Source organism: Echeneis naucrates, chromosome 22, assembly GCF_900963305.1.
Source record: "Echeneis naucrates chromosome 22, fEcheNa1.1, whole genome shotgun sequence".
Lineage (NCBI taxonomy): Eukaryota > Metazoa > Chordata > Actinopteri > Carangiformes > Echeneidae > Echeneis > Echeneis naucrates.
Genome location: NC_042532.1, coordinates 1,097,200 through 1,117,983, shown reverse-complemented (window position 1 = coordinate 1,117,983; position 20,784 = coordinate 1,097,200). Strand labels below are relative to the sequence as shown.

Here is a 20,784-nt window from a genome sequence, read left to right as displayed (position 1 = left end):
TCAAAGTCCAGACCAGGAGGCAGAACTACAGTTTAACACTTTTCTCTGTGCCTCAGGCAGAGGGGTTGCCTGCTCAGACTAGAATAGAACCAATGTTGATAGAAACTGTTGCTGTCTCCCGACTGCCCAAATTTAAGCGCTCTATTAAACCAAAAGTAAACAGAATATGAGCTAAAAATAAGAACTTACCGTATTTTCCGCACTATAAGGCGCACCTTCAATGAATGACATATTTTAAAACTTTTTTCATATATAAGGCGCACCGCATTATAAGGCGCTACAGTAGAGGCTGGGATTACGTTACGTTACGTTACGTTATGCGTTAATGTCCATATTCACAATATGACCAACCTTGTTAAACTGTAAACACACAAAAGAAACACGTAAAGCTCACTTTATCAGTTCATTCTTCATCTACCAATCCCTCGAATTCTTCTTCAGTGCCCGAATTGAACAGCTGGGCGAATGTGGCATCCAACACGCCCGGCTCCGTCTCATCAAAGTCGTCATTAATCGAGTCAGTGTCGCTGTTGTTGTCTGGCAGTTCAGTGACAATTCCTGCCTTCCTGAAAGCTCGGACCACAGTTGAGACTGATATATCAGCCCAGGCATTTACGATCCACTGGCAGATATATATATGGATCAATATCAATATTGATCCATATATAAGGCGCACCGGATTATAAGGCGCATGGTCAACTTTTGAAAAAATTGAAGGCTCTTAGGTGCGCCTTATAGTGCGGAAAATACGGTAATTGAAATTAAAACTATGACTAATTTGGACATAAATATTACAAAAATTAAATGTGGAGTATTGAATATTAGATCACTACCATCTAAATCCCTGTTAGTTAATGATCAGATCACTGATCATATTGTGAATTAATTTTATATCACTGAAACCTGGCTGTAGCAGAATGAGTTTGTATGTATGAATCTACAGCCTGACCTTATTTCAACTTTCATATTTCTTGTGTCAAGGAAGAGGGGTGGCTGCGGTATTTCAGTCCAGTTTATTCATCAATCCAAGATTCTCTTGGCGTTCTCAGAGTTCCTATCAGAATTAATACTTCGTACAGATAGAATCTTTATAATGGGTGATTTCAATATTCATGTAGAATATTAATTGCCAGTGACAGCCTTAGTTCTGCATTTAAGTCAGTACTGGATTCTTAGCTTTTACATTTGAGTTACATTTGATAATTATCTGCACAACTTCTGGGAATACATTCAGCTATAGCAGATGTTTATCTGAAAATGCTGTGGCGAAATTTAAGAATATTCAGACATCCTTGGCTATTGTGCCATGTCTGACATGTCTGGCCACTATGGCTTTACTGTGTTCAAATCTTGATTCTGTGGCTTCTCCGAAAAAGAAGTAATGAAACAGAGGAGGTTGCCCTCAAATTTGTGCCTTAAAGCCAACGTCACGAAAATTGGAAAGGAAGTGGCAGTCCAGTAAGGCCTAGCCTACCTAACCTGGAAAGAAAGCTTAAAAACACATAGAAATGGTCTTTGCATTAACTGAAGCTCCTACTATTGAGTGCTGATAGAAGAAAACAAAAACAATCCCAGGTTTCTCTTCAGTACTCTAGCCAGGTCATAGCTCAGTGGAACCATTGATTCCTCTAGCTCTTAGCAGTGATGATTTTATGGGCTTTTTAACGAATAAAATCGTAACAATAGTGGCAGCAGTTCACTATCAAAAGCAGCAGCTTCTCAATCAATTGTAACAGCTGCTTTGTCTTTGGAATCGTTTTCACCTTTAAATCTGTGCAAGCTTGTTTCTATAGTCTCATCAAGCAGTTGCAAGCCAATTATGTGAACATCTTTGAGAGTTTCAGTCAAGTTTTAGAGTACATCTTAGCACAGAAACAGCACTGGTAAAAGTTACCAACGATGGACTACTGGCTTCAGACAATGGACTGGCCTCCATACTTGTCCTGTTAGATCCCAGTGCTGCTGTTCACACCATTGACCATAATATTCTATTTCAAAGGTTGAAACATGAAATTGGGATCAAAGGAGCCGCACTAAGCTGTTACAAATCATACTTATCAGACAGATATCGCTTTGTTAATTTTAACAATCACTCTTCCTCATGCACTTTAGTTAATCGTTGAGTTCCACGGGGTTCTGTACTTGGACCAATTCACCCTATATATGCTTCCCTTAGGCAGGACTATCCATAAGCACAGCTTACATTTTCAGTATTATGCAAATGATACCCAGTTATACTTGTCAAAAGCTGAATGAAACTAGCTCTGCTAACTCTGCTAGTGTGACTTCAGGCATGTTTTACAGACATAAAAGCCTGGATGACCTGCAACTTTTTTCGTCTGAACTCAGACAGCAGTGTATTTGGCCCTAAGCACCTTGGAGAAGCATTATCAGATCATGTAACAAATCTGGATGATAGCGGTCCATAGAAAGTAGAATTAAATTTAAAAAAAAACTAACTGAGAGAACAGACATGCCTACTTAGATATATTAATCAAACAATCAATTAATTAATTAATCAATAAATCATTAAACATATATAAGCTGACACGCCAGTGGCTCCATAGTCTAGATGTGTACCTGATCATAATCAGTGCAGGGTTGGATAGGCCAGGAACAATGCTATTTTCAGGCCCTATACATGCAACTACACATTAGATTTCATAAAATAGCGGTGCAGGTGGGTACATCGACACTGACAAACATTTGGCTTGGGCTGCTACCATGCGGCACCTTCAGCAATATCCTCAAACAACCATAATAGGCCACATTTAGTTTGCACATGCTACACTTCCTGTAGCAGCACGACAGGTGGGCAGTATACATCGAAGTACAATAGGTGGTCTTCACAGCTACTGAAAACATACTGAACTTTCGGATCAGCATGCTAGCTTGTGCGTACAGCATTCGATATTGTCTATTAATGTCCTCGTCATCAGAGAGGTCACTTGATGTGTAATGACCCAGATATTTTACATCTTCACACACTTTCAATACTGAGCCAGACAGTAGGAAGACAGGAAATAATAGATTTTTATCATCCCTACCATCCCTGGTTATCATATTACTTTTTCTGGCATTATGTCATAATATGAGCAGACTGTAAGACCGTAAGTAACTGTTGTAGGCCAGCACTATAAGAACTAAAGACCACCAAGTCATGAACATACATACGGTTGACTACTGAGTTCCCCGCCCAACAACGTGTTCCACAACCATTTAAACGTATATATAAATCATCCATATATACATTGAAGAGAGATGCCCTTTGTACCTCATATAAAACAAGTCTAAAAAAACACAGCCCAAAAGACGTAAGCTGTGGAAAATGACCCAGAAGGGGGTGCTGCAGGAGGACAGACTATGACCATACCTCCTTTTCCTGGGGAGATGGATGCAATCACAAGCATGTTGCAGCGATGTCTGGAATTTCAACATGACCTGAGTGAAAAGTGGGACAAAGAATCCATGAAATAGGACATGATGCAAATTCAAATGAATAACATCAGAGATCTGAAGCAGCAGCAGCAAGGAGGTGAGAGTCAGCCCCAGACGAATTCACCACTACTGCAGGAGGAGGGGCATACCTCCCAGCCCTAGACCCAGACCAAGTTTTCTACTAGAGACTGTGGACAGCTGGCAGTTCCCAGACTGGAAGAAGGTGATGGCATTAAGCAGTACCTGACCATATTTGAGCACCTGGCAGTGGCATATCAGTGGCCAGAGGTCAAGTGGGTAGTGAGGCTGATTCTTCACCTAACAGGGAAGGCAATATAAGGCAGCATATTTGGCTGTGGTGGCAGAGGAATCTGACTACGAGAAGGTAAAACAAGCCATCCTTGCAAAGTATGAAATCAGAGGTCTATCGGCAGAGGTTCAGGGAGCCTGAGCCAAGTAATCATAGGACAGGATCTTCCCATTCTTCAGGTTTTGGCTCAGTCATGTAATCCAGTGAATATTGTCACCAGGTCACAGGGATAGATACAGAGATTGGAGGAAAGGGGAGCTAGTGGGGACCAGGTGGGATCAGCAGAGGATGCTAAGGGTCCAGATGAGCCAATTCCCCAGTTTCCAGCTCAGGTAGAGGCAGCGTTCCAGGTTACAGCTCAGGCTTCCACTGAGGAAGATCTAAATGTTCTTTCTGAACTGCCTTTCTTTGAGGAGTTTCTCCCTGATAATAGGGATAATAGGGAAATATAAGAGACAGAAAAGGCAAAATAAAATGGCAGGCACAGTTAGAACAAGGTCAGAGCTGACAGAGCCAGAGGTTTGTGATGATGGCAAAAAGTGTGACTTTGTACAGCTTCAGAAAGAGGATGACTCACTGCAGGGCTTTTCCAGAAAGGCAGCAGGGGAAGGCTGGTCCTCAGAGACCAAGTATTGTACTAGAAGGCAGCTCTAGATGACAGGGAAAGACTGGTGGTTCTGCAGAGGCTAAGATGGCAGGTTCTAAAGCCAGGTCATTGTATTCGCTGGGCAGGTCATCTGGGGGCTAAGAAGACCTTGGACAGAATTTAAGGCAGGTTTCATTGGCCAGGGTTGAATAGAGACGTGCAGGATTATTGTCAGTCTTGTGCAATGTGTCAGCTAGCAGGGGATAAGAAAGTGCCAAAATTTCCACTGCAACCACTTCCTATCATCGAGGTTACATTCAGCTGAATAGCTATGGACAGGGCCGTTAGCGAGGACACAGTCAGGACACTGTAATTGTACTGTACTTGTAATTTGTGATTACAGCACCAGCTATCCTGAGGCACTTCCCCTGAGAGACATCACTGCTGGGCAAATAGCATATGCATTACTGCAGCTTTTTTCCAGATGACAGACCAGGGAACAAACTTCCTTTCAAACACACTCAGGCAGGTGTACAGGCTCTTAGGCATTAGGAGTTTCGCACCACCCCTTACCCCTTCTTTAACATTCTTTTCAGAGTTCTGTTGTTTTGTTCTGTACTGTTCTAGAACAGAACTCTGAAAGGAATGTTAAAGAAGTTTATCTCCACTAATGCCAAACACTGGGACAAGTGGCCCCTGTATCTCCCCTTGCTTACAGGAAGGTGCCACAGGCTTCCACTGGCTCCTCACATTTTGAGCTCTTGCATGGCAGGCAGGTGAAAGGTTCCCTCAATGTGCTGCAGGAGATCTGGGTGGGATCCTAGAGGAATGAGATCAGTGTGCTGGCTTTTGTCTTGCAGATGAGGGAGAAAATGGAGCAGACCACCAAGCTGGTGAGGAAAAGGGTGGAGAAGGCTCAGCTGGGACAGCAAACCTGGTATGATAAAGCAGCAAGAGAGAGATCTTCAGCCCAGCTCAGGAGGTGCTGCTTCTTTTGTCAACAGTGGAGTACAACAAGTTGCTGGCAAGATGGCAGGGCCCTTATACTGTCCTGAAGAAGCTGAGTCCGACCACCTATGAGACTTACAGGCCGGAAAAGAGAAAGCAGAAACAAACATTCCATGTGAACCTGTTGAAGGAGTGGAAAACCTGGGAAATCCCACCCCAACAGCAGTTGGAAATCCCACCCCAACAGTTTGTACGGACAGTAGAGGAGGAGGATGACATGGTGGGTGAATTCACTCCTGCTAGTCACAACTCTGTATCCCTTGACTTGTCTCACCTCTCCCTCACCCAGAAGCAAGAATTGATGTTGCTCCTCCAGACTTGTTCCAGGAGAAACCAAGGACAACAAACTCAGTGAAGCAAGGCATTTGCCTGAGACAGCACTCCCATCAGGCAGAAATTGTATCTCATCCTGCAGAAGTTAGCACTGGGTGTTGGAGGAGGAAATTGCAGTCATGCTGGAACTGGGTAGCATTGAGCCTTGTATGGAACAATCCAATCGTTTTGGTAATTAACAAGGATGGAACAGGTTTTGCATCAACTCCATGAAGGTAATTGCACAGTCTGAATTTGCTACTTATCCTCTGCCAAGACTGGATGACATCTTTGAGAAGGTAGGCCAAGCAAAGTTCATTAGCACCTTGGACCTCAAGGACTCTGGCAGTTCACAAAGATGCCTTTTGGTCTCCACGGAGCACCAGCCACCTTCCACAGGTCGATGGACCAAGTGCTGGCGGGCATGAACACGTTTGCAGAAGCTTACCTTGATGATGTTATCATATACAGTGCCTCTTAGCAGGAACATCTGAGCCAACTGGCAACTGTGCTGGGGAAAATAAAGGAAGCACGCATGAAGCATGCAAGGAAGTGTGCAGTGGCGAAGCAGGAAGCCCAGTATTTGGAAGTGGAGTCATCGAGTCAGTGCAGGACAAGGTGGAGGCAATCAGAGCAAGACAGAGGCTAACTACTTGGAAGCAGGTGAAGTAATTTCTGGGGCTGGTGGGTTGGTAGTAGTGCTTCATCCGGGACTTTTCTGTGAGGGCAGCACCCTTATCCGTTCTCACCAGCACCACCAAAACCAATTTGGTAGGGGAAAAAGCAGGAGAAGGCTTTCCAAGCGCCTCTTTGAGGTCCTTGGATGCCATGGAGGCACTGTGCAGGGAGCCGGTGCTTCAGAGCCCTAATTTCAACTTAGCTTTTACAGTCCAGACAGATGCATCTCAACAAGGGATCGATGGCATCCTTCTACCTGCTCTACTACCTGCTGGGCAGAGAGTTCTGCTTGGAGACAGACCTTAGGGGATTGCAATGGCTGGAGCAGATGAAGGGTACCAACAGCCGAATAACTCGTTGGTTCCTGTCCCTTCAACCATATCGGTTCTCCATCCACTATCGGTCAGGCAAGCAGAACATGTTGGCTGACTTCTTGTCTCTCAATGTGGCTGGAAGGTGGAAGTGTGAGGAAGCTGGGAAACATCCCCTCACTAAGGTGACAAACATTGCACACATACAGTAAAGTTGAATGTGTTAAACTAATACAGGCAGTTTTATTTTGATTGTTGCTGTGCTTTTATTTTGAACCCTTCTAACTCCTCTTTGTCTGTGTTTCCGAAAGTCTCTGTCTCTGCCAATTCATCTCCTCTCCCTCCCTGTTCTCATCCTGCAGGCGGTGAATCACTGCAACCCCATGTTCCTGCAACTCTATGAACATCATACAGCATATGTTGCATCATATGTTCCTGCTGCATCTGTATTGAATACCCCCTCCTCCTGGTCTCATTCTCTCCCTACTCTACCTTACTTTGCCCCCCACCCAACCCCCCAGGCTGAGGGTCACCTCTGCTGCTACAACTGCCCTGTCAGTTCAGTTCTGTCACAGCTCTCAAGATCAGGCTTAAAACATTCCTTTATGACAAAGTCTAGTAAAAAAAAAAAGGTTTCATTACTGTTTTCTTCTAGTTGTGCTGCTATAGACCTAGACTACTGGGGGGTTGCACTGAGCACGTCTCTCTCTCTCCCATGCATGTACATTACAACAACTGTCCTGGAATATGTGTTTTGTCCCTCCTGTCCTCTCTCTTCCTGTCCCAGTCCTACAAGTGCTGAATCATCTTAGCTCCATGTTCCAGCCCAGCACTTGCTGCTGTGAGAGTTAACTTCAGTTATAACACACTACTGCTCACTTCCCATTGTGAACTCTTTTTCTCTCCTACTGCTAATATACTAAGTGCACATTTAGAACTACCAGGTTTCAATCACTGTATGTTTATATTTTATACATCACCTCCTTCTAGCTTGGTCTCACTCTGTCTCTCTCACTGCTTCTGCTTCTCCCAATCAGTCGAGACAGATAGCTGCCCTCCCTGAGCCTGGTTCTGCCCAAGGTTTCTGTCTCTTAAAGAAAGTTATTCCTTGCCATTGTCGCAAAGTGCTTGCTCTTGGAGGGATATGTTGGGTGTCTTGAACAACTCCATAAAGCGTTTGTTCTAGACCTGCTCTATGTGTGAAGTGGCTTGATATAACTTTGTTATGATTTGGCGCTATATAAATAAATTTGATTTAATTTAATTGTTTGAATTAAGACATGGTTGAGCAAATCATTATCATATGATGCTGCAGAGGCTGAGCCAGTGTAGAGATATGTTTTCTCTGTTTAATTATACTTAAACTGTGGCTCATGAAGCAGCTACTAGTATTAGATGGTCTCTCCAGTGCCAACATCCAAGACTTTTACTACCTTAGGTCTTTTGCACTGGGTTTCCACTTGCTATTGAAATGCAATTTGAGACCGGACACCTTGCATGTGAAAGTGATTGTAGTGGTTATTTGCTGAGTGTATTACCTGCAGTGGATTTGGATCATTGTATTCTAAGGTTTTACCAATGGATACTGATCTCTCTGTGATCAAAAAAGTGATAAATTGATAGCTCATGGTTTAGCATGTCTTCTCGTAATATGTAGAATTAAGATAAACTCAATCCGGTCCACCTCAGCGTAGGAACATGACTGCATTTAATTTATGCTTGCAACACTAATGAACAAAAATCAAATCAAATCAAATCAGATTTATTGGTATAGCGCCAAATTATAACAAAGTTACATGAAGAAACTTTACATATAGAGCAGGTCTAGACCAAAGTCTTTATAAAATTATTTAAAGAGACCCAACAGATCCCCCGCTGAGCAAGCACTTGGCGACAGTGGCAAGGAAAAACTTCCTTTAAGAGGCAGAAACCTCGAGCAGAACCAGGCTCAGGGGGGCGGCCATCTGCCTCGACCAGTTGGGTTGAGAGTGGGGAGAGAGAGAGAGAGAGAGAGAGTGAGATAGGCATTGGGGGGAGGGTATAGGCAGGAACATGTTGCTGCATGAAGTTCATGGAGTTGAGCTGTAGTACAGAATTCATGAAATATGGGACCAGCAGGTATTGCAGGAACATGGGATGGCGATGAGTCACCACCTGCAGGATGAAGACAGGGAGAGAGAGGAGAGGAACTGGGAGAGACAGGGACTTTGGCCGAATATGGTTAGTAAATGCAGTATAAATGCTTAGAACTGGGTGTGAAGCTGTGTTTTATAAGAAGGATGGTTCTTATCAGTGCATGCAAGGAGGAAGGGAGAGCGAGTGAGAGGGAGGGAGAGAGAAAGAGGGAGAGACAGACAGCGAGAGAGAGGGGGAGAGAGAGAGAGAGAGAGAGAGAGAGAGAAAGAGAGAGAGAGAAGCTCAGTCCTTCCCCCAGCAGCCTAGGCCTATAGCAGCATAGCTAAAGAGTACTTTAACTTTTTAACTATAAGCTCTGTCATACAGGAAAGTTTTAAGCCTGGTCTTGAAAATTACTAAAGAGTCCGCCCCCCGGACCAATAATGGAAGTAAATCTCCATAGAGAAAGCGGAGTGGCCTAGGACAGTAAGGAACTATGAGCTCTCTGAGATATGATGGAGCTTGGACATTAAGAGCTTTACATGTTAAAAGAAGGATTTTGAATTCTACTCTATATTTTACTGTTAGCCAATGAAGAGCAGCTAACACAGGAGAGATATGCTCTCTTTTCCTAGTTCCTGTTAATATTCGTGCAGCAGCATTCTGAAACAACTAGAGATTTGTTTGGACATCCAGATAGTAATGAATTACAGTAGTCCAGTCTAGAAGTTACAAATGCATGGACTAGTTTTTCTGCATCATCCTGAGAAAGGATGTTTCTGATTTTCCTAATGTTTCTCAGGTGGAAGAAAGCTGCCCAACTAACTTGTTTTATGTGAGGGACAAAGGACATGTCGTGGTCAAAAATTACTCCAAGGTTTCTTACAGTGGAGCTGGAAGCCAAAGTGATGCCGTCCAGACTGATGAGATGATGAGGTGCTTAGGGCCGAGTACAATAACTTCTGTTTTGTCAGAGTTGACAAGTAAAAAATTTCCCGTCATCCAGACTTTTATGTCTTCAAGACATGCCTGCATACTGATTATCTGAGTGACTTCATTTGGCTTCATTGATAGGTACAGCTGATTTCCTTGATGTCTGCTTTAAGGCACGGATTTGGCAATTATACCAGGGAGCCAGCCTCCTCAGATTGAATACTTTCTTTTTGAGAGGGGCGGCATTGTCAAGATTCAAATGCAGTGTGACCATAGTGCTAGTCACACACACACACACACACACACACACACACACACACCCACACACACACACACACGCACACACTCATTAGGCATGTTGGTATGTTCATGGATGCATCCTCTGAGTTTCAACTAGTTTTTCTTTTCGTACATGGTGGTTTCTTATCAAGATTTGTCCCTAGTGAGCTGCATTAGTGATTTGACTGTTAAACTGTAAACTAATCTCAAGGCATCATCTGACTCACAAGGTTTATGCAGAGTCTGCTGGGACAAAAAATATTAAGAGTTTATGTCTGAGTAGCATACCTGTTGGCCTTTAATTAGAGCAACTCCTGAAGTCCAACTCTATGTATATTGACTACACAAATAGCAAAACTGCATTTATTTTGAAGGTTTGTATGAATTAACCCTAATTAATATTATTATGATCGCCAGCTGTACAGTATGCTAAAATATGAATGAATGTGATAATTAAATTCACTTACTACTAAAAAAAAAAAAAAAAAAAAAAAAACCCAGCTTCAGAATTTTACTGTGCTCTTTGGTTTTCCTTGTTTTAAGTTTGATTGGTATGATCACTCTAAGAGCTCTGAAATGCTCTGGATCCTCAGACTGAAGCTCCCTCTTCTCCCCTGAGTTTCACCTAGAGGCAAGACAATGATCCAACACTGAAAAGGGAAAATATAAGATACACTGTAACTGTATCATTGCCCATTCATGGTAAATGTGATGATATAAGCAGGACAAACAGAAGGGAAGTTAGGGTTAGGGTCCATCATCAAGAGTCTGTAATAAATGGTAAAAAATGAAAAATTGTATCTTTACCTATTATTTAAAAATAAAGACAGGTTTTAGGTTTAAATGCTAAAGCTGTTTTAAAGGATTTTGTTACCACTACAAGGAAGCCAGTCCTAACACCATTATCTCATCAAGAAGACCAAGACATAATTATAAATTGACATGTTGGTACAAGCTCTTAGGCACAATGAGGGAGTGATGAAACTGCTGCAGGAGTCAGTTTATTCTGATTAAAGATTAAAGGTGATATCTCCTTTTATGAAAGAAGGTTTTGTGGAGTGGATGAGGAAATAGAGAGAAATGGATGGAAAATGTGGTGGGATGGACAGATGAAGTGATAGCTGCCACAGACTATCTCTGTTTTTCTTTTCCATAGCCACAAACAAGCACAAATGCAGACACACATGTAAACACACAGAGGTCTTGAGAAAAAACAGGCTTTGTTTTCATGTTTCTAACTTCAACTGTTTTTAAAGATAAAGCAGCTGCTGAAGACTGTTGTGATATACGGCTGATAACAATGTCATATACCAGTATATATGACTTTTCCTGCTTGCTCTCTTTTGTCATTGGATAAATTAAAAACTGTTGAATGATATTTAGCTTGGAAAGTGACCAATAATATATAGCAACCTCCTAACAACATGTTTGTTTATATATGCAATGTTTTGTAGATCCACAACTTAAAAAACTGTTGAACTACTGCTGTCTCTGCTGGTATTAACAACTCAGTCTCAGCTATTGCACAAGTTTAGGTAGGTCTTGTATTAGGTGATGCAGCGGATGAGAAAAGAGTCCCAGAGGGACTCAAATAAAGGCGATAATGGCCCCAGTTTCTATTTTTCCATGTGGATGGAATGACTTTTGGAACCCTTCATTCTCCAATGAATTGGTGGTGATTGAATACTTCAATGAATGATACATGTTCCAGTGACAGCACCAAACAGCCTCCACATCAGGAGGGGCCAGCAGGGTATATAAGACAGAGGCAGTCTGAATGTTATTTGGTGGCATAAACCAGTCTGCTCTTGTAAATCAATTACATTGCACCTTAATATTATGTGTTAGTGAGTTTTATTACTACATATGAAGCGATAATTTTTATCAGCAATGCTATAAATCTGACTTTTCCTCCTGTTTTTCATGCTCAACATTCAATCTCAATAATTTTTCTAGAATTATAGGAGCTCATCTCTACTCTAATACTCTATGGCCCTACTAAGCATTTTCTTTGGCCTTGCTGGTAGTGATGCTAGTGATGCCAATCTTAATCTGTTTGTCTACACTGAACCTTTGGATTTGAACTTTCATACCTCCTGGAAGATCAGTCGTAATCACTTTGATGAACCCTTCACACCATCACCAGGTAGAAAATTAAATTTTTCCAGTACCGTCGTTTATTATGACGCTTGTACAAAACAAAAAAATTCCCAGCAGCCTTAACTGATGATAAAGAGGATACATTTGTTTCAGTGATACCAAAGACCGATGAAGATCCAAAGCAACACAACAATTAAAAATGTTTCATACCTCTATAAATTAAATCAGACTGACACGCTGCAAATTGTTGTTCATATCAACTCAATTTGTTTTGGGAATGATACATAGATGTCTGAATTTCACACGTGTTAAAGCACCCCACTGTTACGACTCCAGCATATTCTAACTTAGATACTGTGCTGACTCAAAGCAGCTATGTAAGACATAGAGTGGAGACAGTGATAGAGAGCAGGTTCACTTTCACTGCCTTTTGCATCTTAATCTGGAGAACTAACACTGTAGTGATGAAATGAACATTGCTTTCCAAATACACACTGCAGTTGTTATTGCACCAAAGGATCACCACTTGTATGGTTATGATTAGGATCTATGATTTTGATACCATTTATAATCCAATTTGAATTAGGGGTGTCTCCATATTGCCTACCTGGATGTTTGGGTTCTGTGAGTCCATGTCTGCGTTGGCCAGTTCAGGTAAGTTCTTCAGGTCCAGGATAAAAGGCTCTGCGTCCTGCGACCAGCGGTGTCTGGGCCGAAACAAAGGACTAGATGGGAGAGTCTGGAGCAGGTTCTCCTGCTCCACCTCCTGAAGAGTCGGCTGACTGTCATCTTGGAAGCGCTTCCCCATAACCTGAGAGAGAAATACTTGGTGAGACCTAAATAATGCAACAGGTATGATTGTGTGTGATGATCCTCAGTGTTTATTGATTACAGTTTCTGTATTTGTTCATGTGTGGATCACCTTTGTCTTGTTTTCTTATTAATTGGGCAATTTATCATTGTTTGTAATGTTAATAATACATTTCATTAATTTAGCATCTATGAGAGAAGCTCTCTCAAGGGCGAGGGGGTTGGCAGAAACATGGAAACAGTAACATACACACATAGACAGTCAGACAGACAGACAGTGGGATGGAGACAGACAAACAGAAGTGTAGTTGGACCAACTCTGAATTAATAACCCTGGTGATGCAGAAGTGGCTAATGAATCTGGGTGGCAACTTCTGGGGCTCCACCTTAAGGGGCAGGTAAAGAGCCAAACCCTCTGACCTACTCGATAGTGGGGAGCTGGCTTGCCATGTTTATTGGCAGCAGTGGCATAGTGGTCCGCTGATCTCAGGAGGTTCCTACAAGCCTGTGCCCAGATTCACTGAGAGTGGTGCATAACAGCCTGGGTGGAAGAACAGGAAGCTTCACTCTCATGGACAATGAAAAGGGGAGGCTGGAACACATATGTACACTGAAAGGAGGAGAGTCCATTTGCAGAGCTCCTGAGGGTGTTAGTCTCTCTTAGTCTGGTCGCTGGATTGAGGATGAAATCCAGATGACAGGTTAACAGTTAGGGTTAGGGTTAGGGTTAGGGTTGTTGACCAAATGGGGGCCCCATTTGGTCAACAAATTCTTTGCAGAGTGCAGATATGAACTGAGCCTCAATGTCAGTGGGGATCCCATGGAGTCAGACTACGTGCTGTAACAGATTGGCAGGCAGAGGAAGTTTGTGGAGAGGTATGAAGTGAGCCTACTTGCTGAACTGGTCAACAATGGAAGAGGGTGGCTGTATGTCCATTGGATGGGGGAAGGCCAGTCACAAAGTCATAGAAATGTGGGACCAGGGGCAGAGAGAACAGGTAGCGGAAGTAGCATACCAGATCGAGCTTCCCAGCGCAACTTGCGCTGATTACAGATGGGATAGCCATTGACAAAGCGCTGCACATCCTCTTCTGGAGTAGGTCACCAGAAACGCTGTACAATGGTAGGAGTTAGGAGAGAGAAAAGTTGAGCTGGCTGACGAACAGGTACCCATTGGCCGGTCTGGAGTTCAGCCTTCTAGATGTCTGAAAGTTCCAGTTAGCAAAGTGTTGGGTCCTCGACAATGACTGAGAACAAAGGGAGGCCAACAACCATGTCTATGCCCAGAGCAGAGAATCACAGGATTCTTTGAAAATCGCATCCACCTGTTCAGCAGGAAAGAGCATGGCTAAATCTACAGGAGCCCCACATTGGTCAGAGGCCCTGTAAACCCGAGTCAGGGAACTGCAGACGCTCTGAGAGGAAAAATTATGCAGCAGGATGTTAAGAAAAAAATACAGTGCAGGTTTCATGCATGAGCACATAAGAACAGAGGTTTTTAATTTTAATTTAAAAGTATTGACATTTGGTGCAAATTTAACCTCCACTTGGTAGGTCGGTAGGTTGTTCCACTTGTTTACAGTATAAAAGCTAAATGCTGCTTTTTTATGTTTAGTCTGGAATCTGGTCTGGACTAGCTGACCCGAGTCCATGGATCTAAGAGTCCTGCTATGTGTATATTCTCTAAACATATCAAATATGTATTCTGGTCCCAAACCATTCTGTGACTGACTGGGAGCTACTGTAAAGATTTTAAAACTGCTGTAATGTACTCAGAACTCTTTGTCCTGTTTAAAACTGTTGCAGCACTGCTCTTGATGAGCTGCAACTGTTTAGTGCTCTTTTTGGGGAGTCTGGTCCTAAGACCATTACAGTAATCAAGTCTAATGCATGGATGAGTTTCTCCTGATCTTTTTGGGTGAAAACTTTTAATTCTGTTGATGTTTTTGAGATACTTCTAATTCAGACAAACCTGAAAAACATTAGGAAAATCAGAAACATCTTGTCTCAAGAGGATGCAGAAAAACTAGTCAATACCTTTGTTACTTCTAGGCTGGACTACTGTAACTCATTACTATCTGGATGTCCAAACAAATCTCTGAAAGGCCTTCAGTTGATTCAGAATGCTGCTGCATGAATATTAACATGAAGTAGGAAAAGAGATCACATCTCTCCTGTGTTAGCTGCTTTTCATTGGCTGTCTGTAAAATTCAGAATAGAATTTAAAATCATTCTCCTAGCATATAAAGCTCTTAATGACCAAGCGCCATCATATCTCATAGCGCTCATAGTTCTTTACTGTCCTAGTAGGACACTCCGCTCTCTAGATGGATGTTTACTTGTGGTTCCTAGAGTCTCCAAGAGTAAATCTGCAAGCAGATCTTTCAGTCATCAGGCTTCTCTTCTATGGAACCAACTTCCAATATCGGTCCGGGGTTGGACTCTTTCGCAATTTTCTAGACCAGGCTTAAAACTTTTCTGTATGACAGAACTTATATCTGGCCAACTATTGAATAGAACGCAACTGGACGTAACTGGACTGGACATTTGTCGAAGACATTTGAGAATATGCACAGAGATAGAGCTGATAGTTAAAAAGTTAAAGTTCATGTACTCCTTAGCTATGCTGCTATAGGCCTAGACTGCTGGAGGAAGCACTGAACACTTCTCTCCCTCCCCCTTGCTGACATACTACTATCCATATTTCCCAGAAGTCTCTGTCTCTCCCAGTTCCTCTCCTCTCTCTCCCTGTCCTCATCCTGCAGGTGGTGAATCATCACCAACCCAATGTTCCTGCAACGCCTGCTGCTCCCATATTTCTATGTTCTCTATACGTTATTATATGTTCCTACTTGCATGTAATTTGAGTATCCCCTCCTCTTGCTCTCATTCTCTCCCTACTCTGCTCAATTTTCCTCCACCCTGCGTCTTTCTCTCTCTCACTCTCGACCCGATTGGTCAAGGCAGATGGCCAGTGGTTCTGCCCGAGGTTTCTGCCTCTTAAAGGAAGTTTTCCCTTGACACTTCCGCCAAGTGCTTGCTCATGGAGGGATTTATTGGGTTTCTCTAAATAATTGCTGTAAAGAGTTTGGTTTAGACCTGCTCTATATGTAAAGTGCCTTGATGTAACTATATTATGATTTGGCGTTATATAAATGAATCTGATTTGATTTGACTGTGCTTATTTTGTTTGAACATTTTGTCTGCAAGCTCAGTGTGCATCTGTTGTTGGAGCGGGAGCGGGTCTATACCTCTGGGTGTTACCAAGGGTTTCTATTTCCGTGGAGTAATTTTCCTCTTGTTCCTCTTACTCCTCTTCCTGCTATAGCTGCCCCCTCTTTACTTTTCCACCTATCTGCCCCCACACACACCTACATACTGGCCTCACTACATACATACACACGCACAGCTTTGGGTGTCTTGTAAGAACCCGGGCAACACACACCAGGTGGGCTATGTCACAAAGCCCGAGATCAACTCTGCGTCACCCACCACCACACACACACACACACACACACACACACACAAACTTCGACTTATAACTACACCCCCCTTTTCAGTTCCTTCCCCAGTATATATTGTAGTTATAATGGTTACTTGTGAATTCCAAAACAATTTCACTGTTTGTCCTTGAGGAACACTTATTGTTGATTGATGTCCTTAGGAAATAAATAGTGATATTTAAAGTTGTTGGCCTGTGTCTCTATTGTGGATGATGTTGTACTGCAGGTTGACTGGGGTCAGTGCTCAAAATCATGCTTTCCCCCCTCTTATTATTGGGCAATTTGGCTCATCATTAGTCAAACCAAGGCAGCTTTGAGACTATAAAGACAAGATTTCCCTTAGTCCCTGGTTCCATGGTGCTGCCCCATCTTATTTAGTGTCAAACTCAATTCATCTGAGCCAGTGCATCGAACCTGGGATTGCTCCTCCTGGCCAGTCATACAGTACCTCTCCCGACTTTTCAGTGAACATTCAGAACCTTCAGTATCACCTTCCTGTTTGCACTGATTTTGGGTGAGTAAAGTGGTTGCTCATGTGTAAAACACTGAGTTCATATTGCAACCTTCAACCAAGTCAGTCTCCAAGGCTTCCTGTGAGCAACATGAGCCAAACTCCTCACTTTAACAAAAACACAGATAAGCTGTGAGACCATAGGGGTGAGCAGGGAAAGGAACAGACTTTGCACACACACACACATACATATATATACAGTACTTATAAGTGGTGCTACAGATGTTGCCTGGAGAGTACAAAGAAATCTGTATTTTATTAAAGTCATTTTAAAAATTTTCACACCTTTAAATGCCAGTTTGATGTCTGTTGTTGTTGCCTTGGTGTTAGGGATAGCAGTAAGCAATTAGTGCCCATGCACAGGCTAGGGTTAGGGTTAGGCACATGTATGTGTGTCTGTGTGTGTGGACCCTTCAAAGTGTAGGAAAAGCATCAAACGGACATTCACTACACAGAACAACGTCTATGCTGTACAGGACATCTGCGGTCGTGTCTGTCACAAAAAACAATGCAATAAAATTCCCTGGTAAAAAAAATATGAGACTACAATGCAGAAGATGAACACTTTTGGTTTTCTTTTTTTAGTTTTGTCAGTGACTCCTTTTACACTGTCAAATGGATTTAGCAATAACGGACACAAACATAGAACACACAAAAAGACGCAGGAGAGAACGGTAAATATGAATGCTTTCAGGTTGTGCATTTCTTCATTCATCCACTTCTACTGTTTATCCATTTCCGATTCGCTGTGGGTGCTGGAGCCAATCTCAGCTCCCATTGGATGAGGGTGGGGTACACCCTGGGCAAGTCGCCAGTCCATCACAGGGCCAACACAAAGTGACGGACAGAGACAAACACCAACTCGCATACACACCAGAAATGCACGATGGTGGAAGGACACCAGATAACCCAGAGGAAACCCACACAAGCACAGGGTGAACATGCAAACTCCGCACAGAAATGCCACAGGCCCAGGAATCAAACCCACAACCTTCTTGCTGTGAGGCTAGAGCACTAGCCAATATGCCACTTTGCTGCATATTTTCAGGTTGTGTTTTATTATTTCATAATATATTAATTACATTAAATGTATTCAACAATACTGCTAACCTTTTGAGCGCCATAATACTGAAATTACATTTTTATACAATTTCTACATAGATGATTAAATGTCCTACACTTTAGGTCCTACAGGCATACTTACAGCTTTTTACAGCTTAGTATACCTGAGGGTATGGTCGCAGTGTTGTTGTTTTTTTTTTCAAGTGGTATTTTTATCTCTCATGGAATCACAGAATTTTCTCAATAAAAACTTAAATATTACAATGACATGAGTATTCAGACAGTGTTACAAAAAAAAGCCACCATAAGGTCTTACAATAAACAACACAGAACAAAAATCTGAACAAAAACCATAAAGTGGAAGAAGCCTCAGCTACTCTTTTGAAACACGCTTTTAATTTGTGTTCCTTCCATTGAATCCTGTAGCTTTAATAAAGCAGAAGTGGAGCAACAAAGGCTCCTTTAAGAGACAAGTGGAGCAGCAACTTCCACTAACTGAACCTGAAATGGATTGTACAGTTAATTTTCACACTGAAAAGGCCACTCACAAAACTCATCTTTCTCCTCTTCACCAGCTTTATAAAGTCAAAATTTCTGCCAAGAGTCTAAAGCAAATATTTGAAACAGGTTTGTGTGACGGTTGCTGCACTTGACAACTGTATGATTACAGCAGCTGCCACATCTGCAATTGAGATCAGTAAATAAAATGCAAAATGTTTTGGATCAGTCGTTTCTCATCATTCCCGAAAACGGAACTTTTTCCCATCGAAGCAGCTGCTCCCACAATGCAACATGGTGGAATTAAGATACTGTCACTGCATATGTGAAGTCATATTACTTACTAAAAGGTTTTTTAAGGAAAATTGCTCCACAGTTAAATTGGACATATTAAGGAGTAACACCGCTTCTTTTGGTTATCTGCATTTGTATGAATATCATTTAAGTTAAGTTGTTCTATGGCCATTTCCTCCACCAGTTGCGCCCCCCCCCAGCGCACAAACATCAGAAACACCATTTACATATCCAATCAAATAACTGGCCACTTGCCAATCACATCTCTTGTACCTGTTTTCATATGTTAAAGGAGACAGCATTGGACATGACCAAAGGAAAAAATAAAAACAGAGGGAAACAAATGTGGCCTCATTTGAAACTACCTATCAATCCATCCATTATTTATACCATTAATATATCAGATTATCGGGGGCTGGAGCTAATCCCACTTGATACTGCGCTTTTTACTATGAATTGTCAAATATAAAAATTGCAGAGTCACATAATAGTATATAGTGTTTAAAAACACTTTCAGAGAATGAATATGGACTGTCATATGGTAATATTATATCAAGATGAGGGTAACTATTGTTAGATGTACAATTCTCAGGGGCCACAAGCAACACCCTTCACCCAAATAGGAAATAATTCTTCAAACATCAAAAAAATTTAATTTAGTTTTCATGTTAATGTTAGGTTAAATACTGTAAACAGTAAAAATATTTTTCATCTGTTGTCATGCAAAGTGGTACTATGGACAACATTCTGATGAATAAATAATAAAATATTTTTTTATTAAATTATTAATTTTAAATAATTTAATGAAAATGAGATCTAAGGAAAAGTTTGTATTCTATCTTAACTGATTTTTGACAAGATAAGACATCCTGTCTTATCTTGCCACACTTTTCAATGATCTTGTGACGGTCATTGTTGAGCTAAAAGTTGCTATTATCTATGAGACGTTGGAGATGTATACAATGATCATCATCGCTCTTTATTTACACTGTGTGAACATGTGTGGTTAAGTTTTCACATATGTGACATATGGAAAAACAGCTCTCCCTCCAGCGCGGTGCTGTGGGCTGCAAGGAGCGGGCTAGGGGAGTTTACCTCAATAACAGACTCTGAAGTGTTCCTGCCTCCCCCTGAGCTCCTCTCGAAGTTTGTGGGAAGTCCGCAGGCCGATAACCACAGCGCAGCGAGGAGCAACAGCCACAGATGCGACGCTTCCCTCCGTGTCATCTTCATCAAATCGTTGGATCTTCAGCTAGAAGGGAAGCGCTGAAAACATTTCTTCCAGCAGGAGCAGATGAAAACACGTGCGTCCTCTCCGTATATCCTTACCCAAACCCTACAGAGCCGTGCTTGATCTCTTAATATATTAATCCCCGACATCCGACTTCTTTCATTTCATGTTCACGTTGGACCCCAACAGGAGGGCAACACTAACATTTCCAAGGTCTCGCTGGTTTACTGCAAACTGACCTTGCAACCAGCTGGACGGTAAAATGACCACGGAGGTTCCCTTCCGCTGGGTGTCACCGGCCGGGCCGGTGCTGTGGTTGCTGTCCAGTCTGTAGTACACTGCTGCTGAGGGAAGCTGCCCTCCCCTCTGCTTGGATGACGCAAAAGGGGGAGGAAAAACAACAAATAAACAAACATCTAAAGTGCGGGCAGATTCAGTTTCGTGAAATAAAATATATGAACACAAACAGTTAAATATGCAGCTGAAGGCTAGTTTGAAAAAAAAAAAAAACAACAACATGTAACCACATTTAACGAATAAACGAGCTGTGAAATAAGTAATAATAAATAAAGTAAGTAAATAAATCAAAATGTGTTGCTCACTGGCTCTCAAACATTTTCACAAAATTTTACTAATTAGCCAACTGACCCACATTTGATAAAAAATTTTTCCTGGTTTGTGACTGAAAGCCCTTTAAACTTGAACAAAATAATCATACAGTGTTGGGGAGTAACGAGTTACAAGTAAAGGTGCTAATTGAATTACAAAATAAACATAATGGTAATCAGCTACATTATTTTAGAAA

General features: G+C 42.0%; 1 protein-coding gene across 1 annotated transcript in view; it reads right to left on the bottom strand.

Annotated features, from left to right (window-relative positions):
- ism2a (isthmin 2a) overlaps positions 1-20,298 on the bottom strand; it is a 30,439-nt gene extending 10,141 nt beyond the window's left edge. Inside the window, exons 1-2 of the mRNA XM_029494501.1 lie at positions 19,844-20,298; positions 12,678-12,881 (exon numbers count right to left, since the gene is read on the bottom strand). Coding sequence (XP_029350361.1) covers positions 12,678-12,881; positions 19,844-19,981 — 342 coding nt within the window. The 5' untranslated portion in view covers positions 19,982-20,298. The remainder of the gene's footprint in view (positions 1-12,677; positions 12,882-19,843) is intronic.
- Between the last annotated feature and the right edge of the window lie 486 nt (positions 20,299-20,784).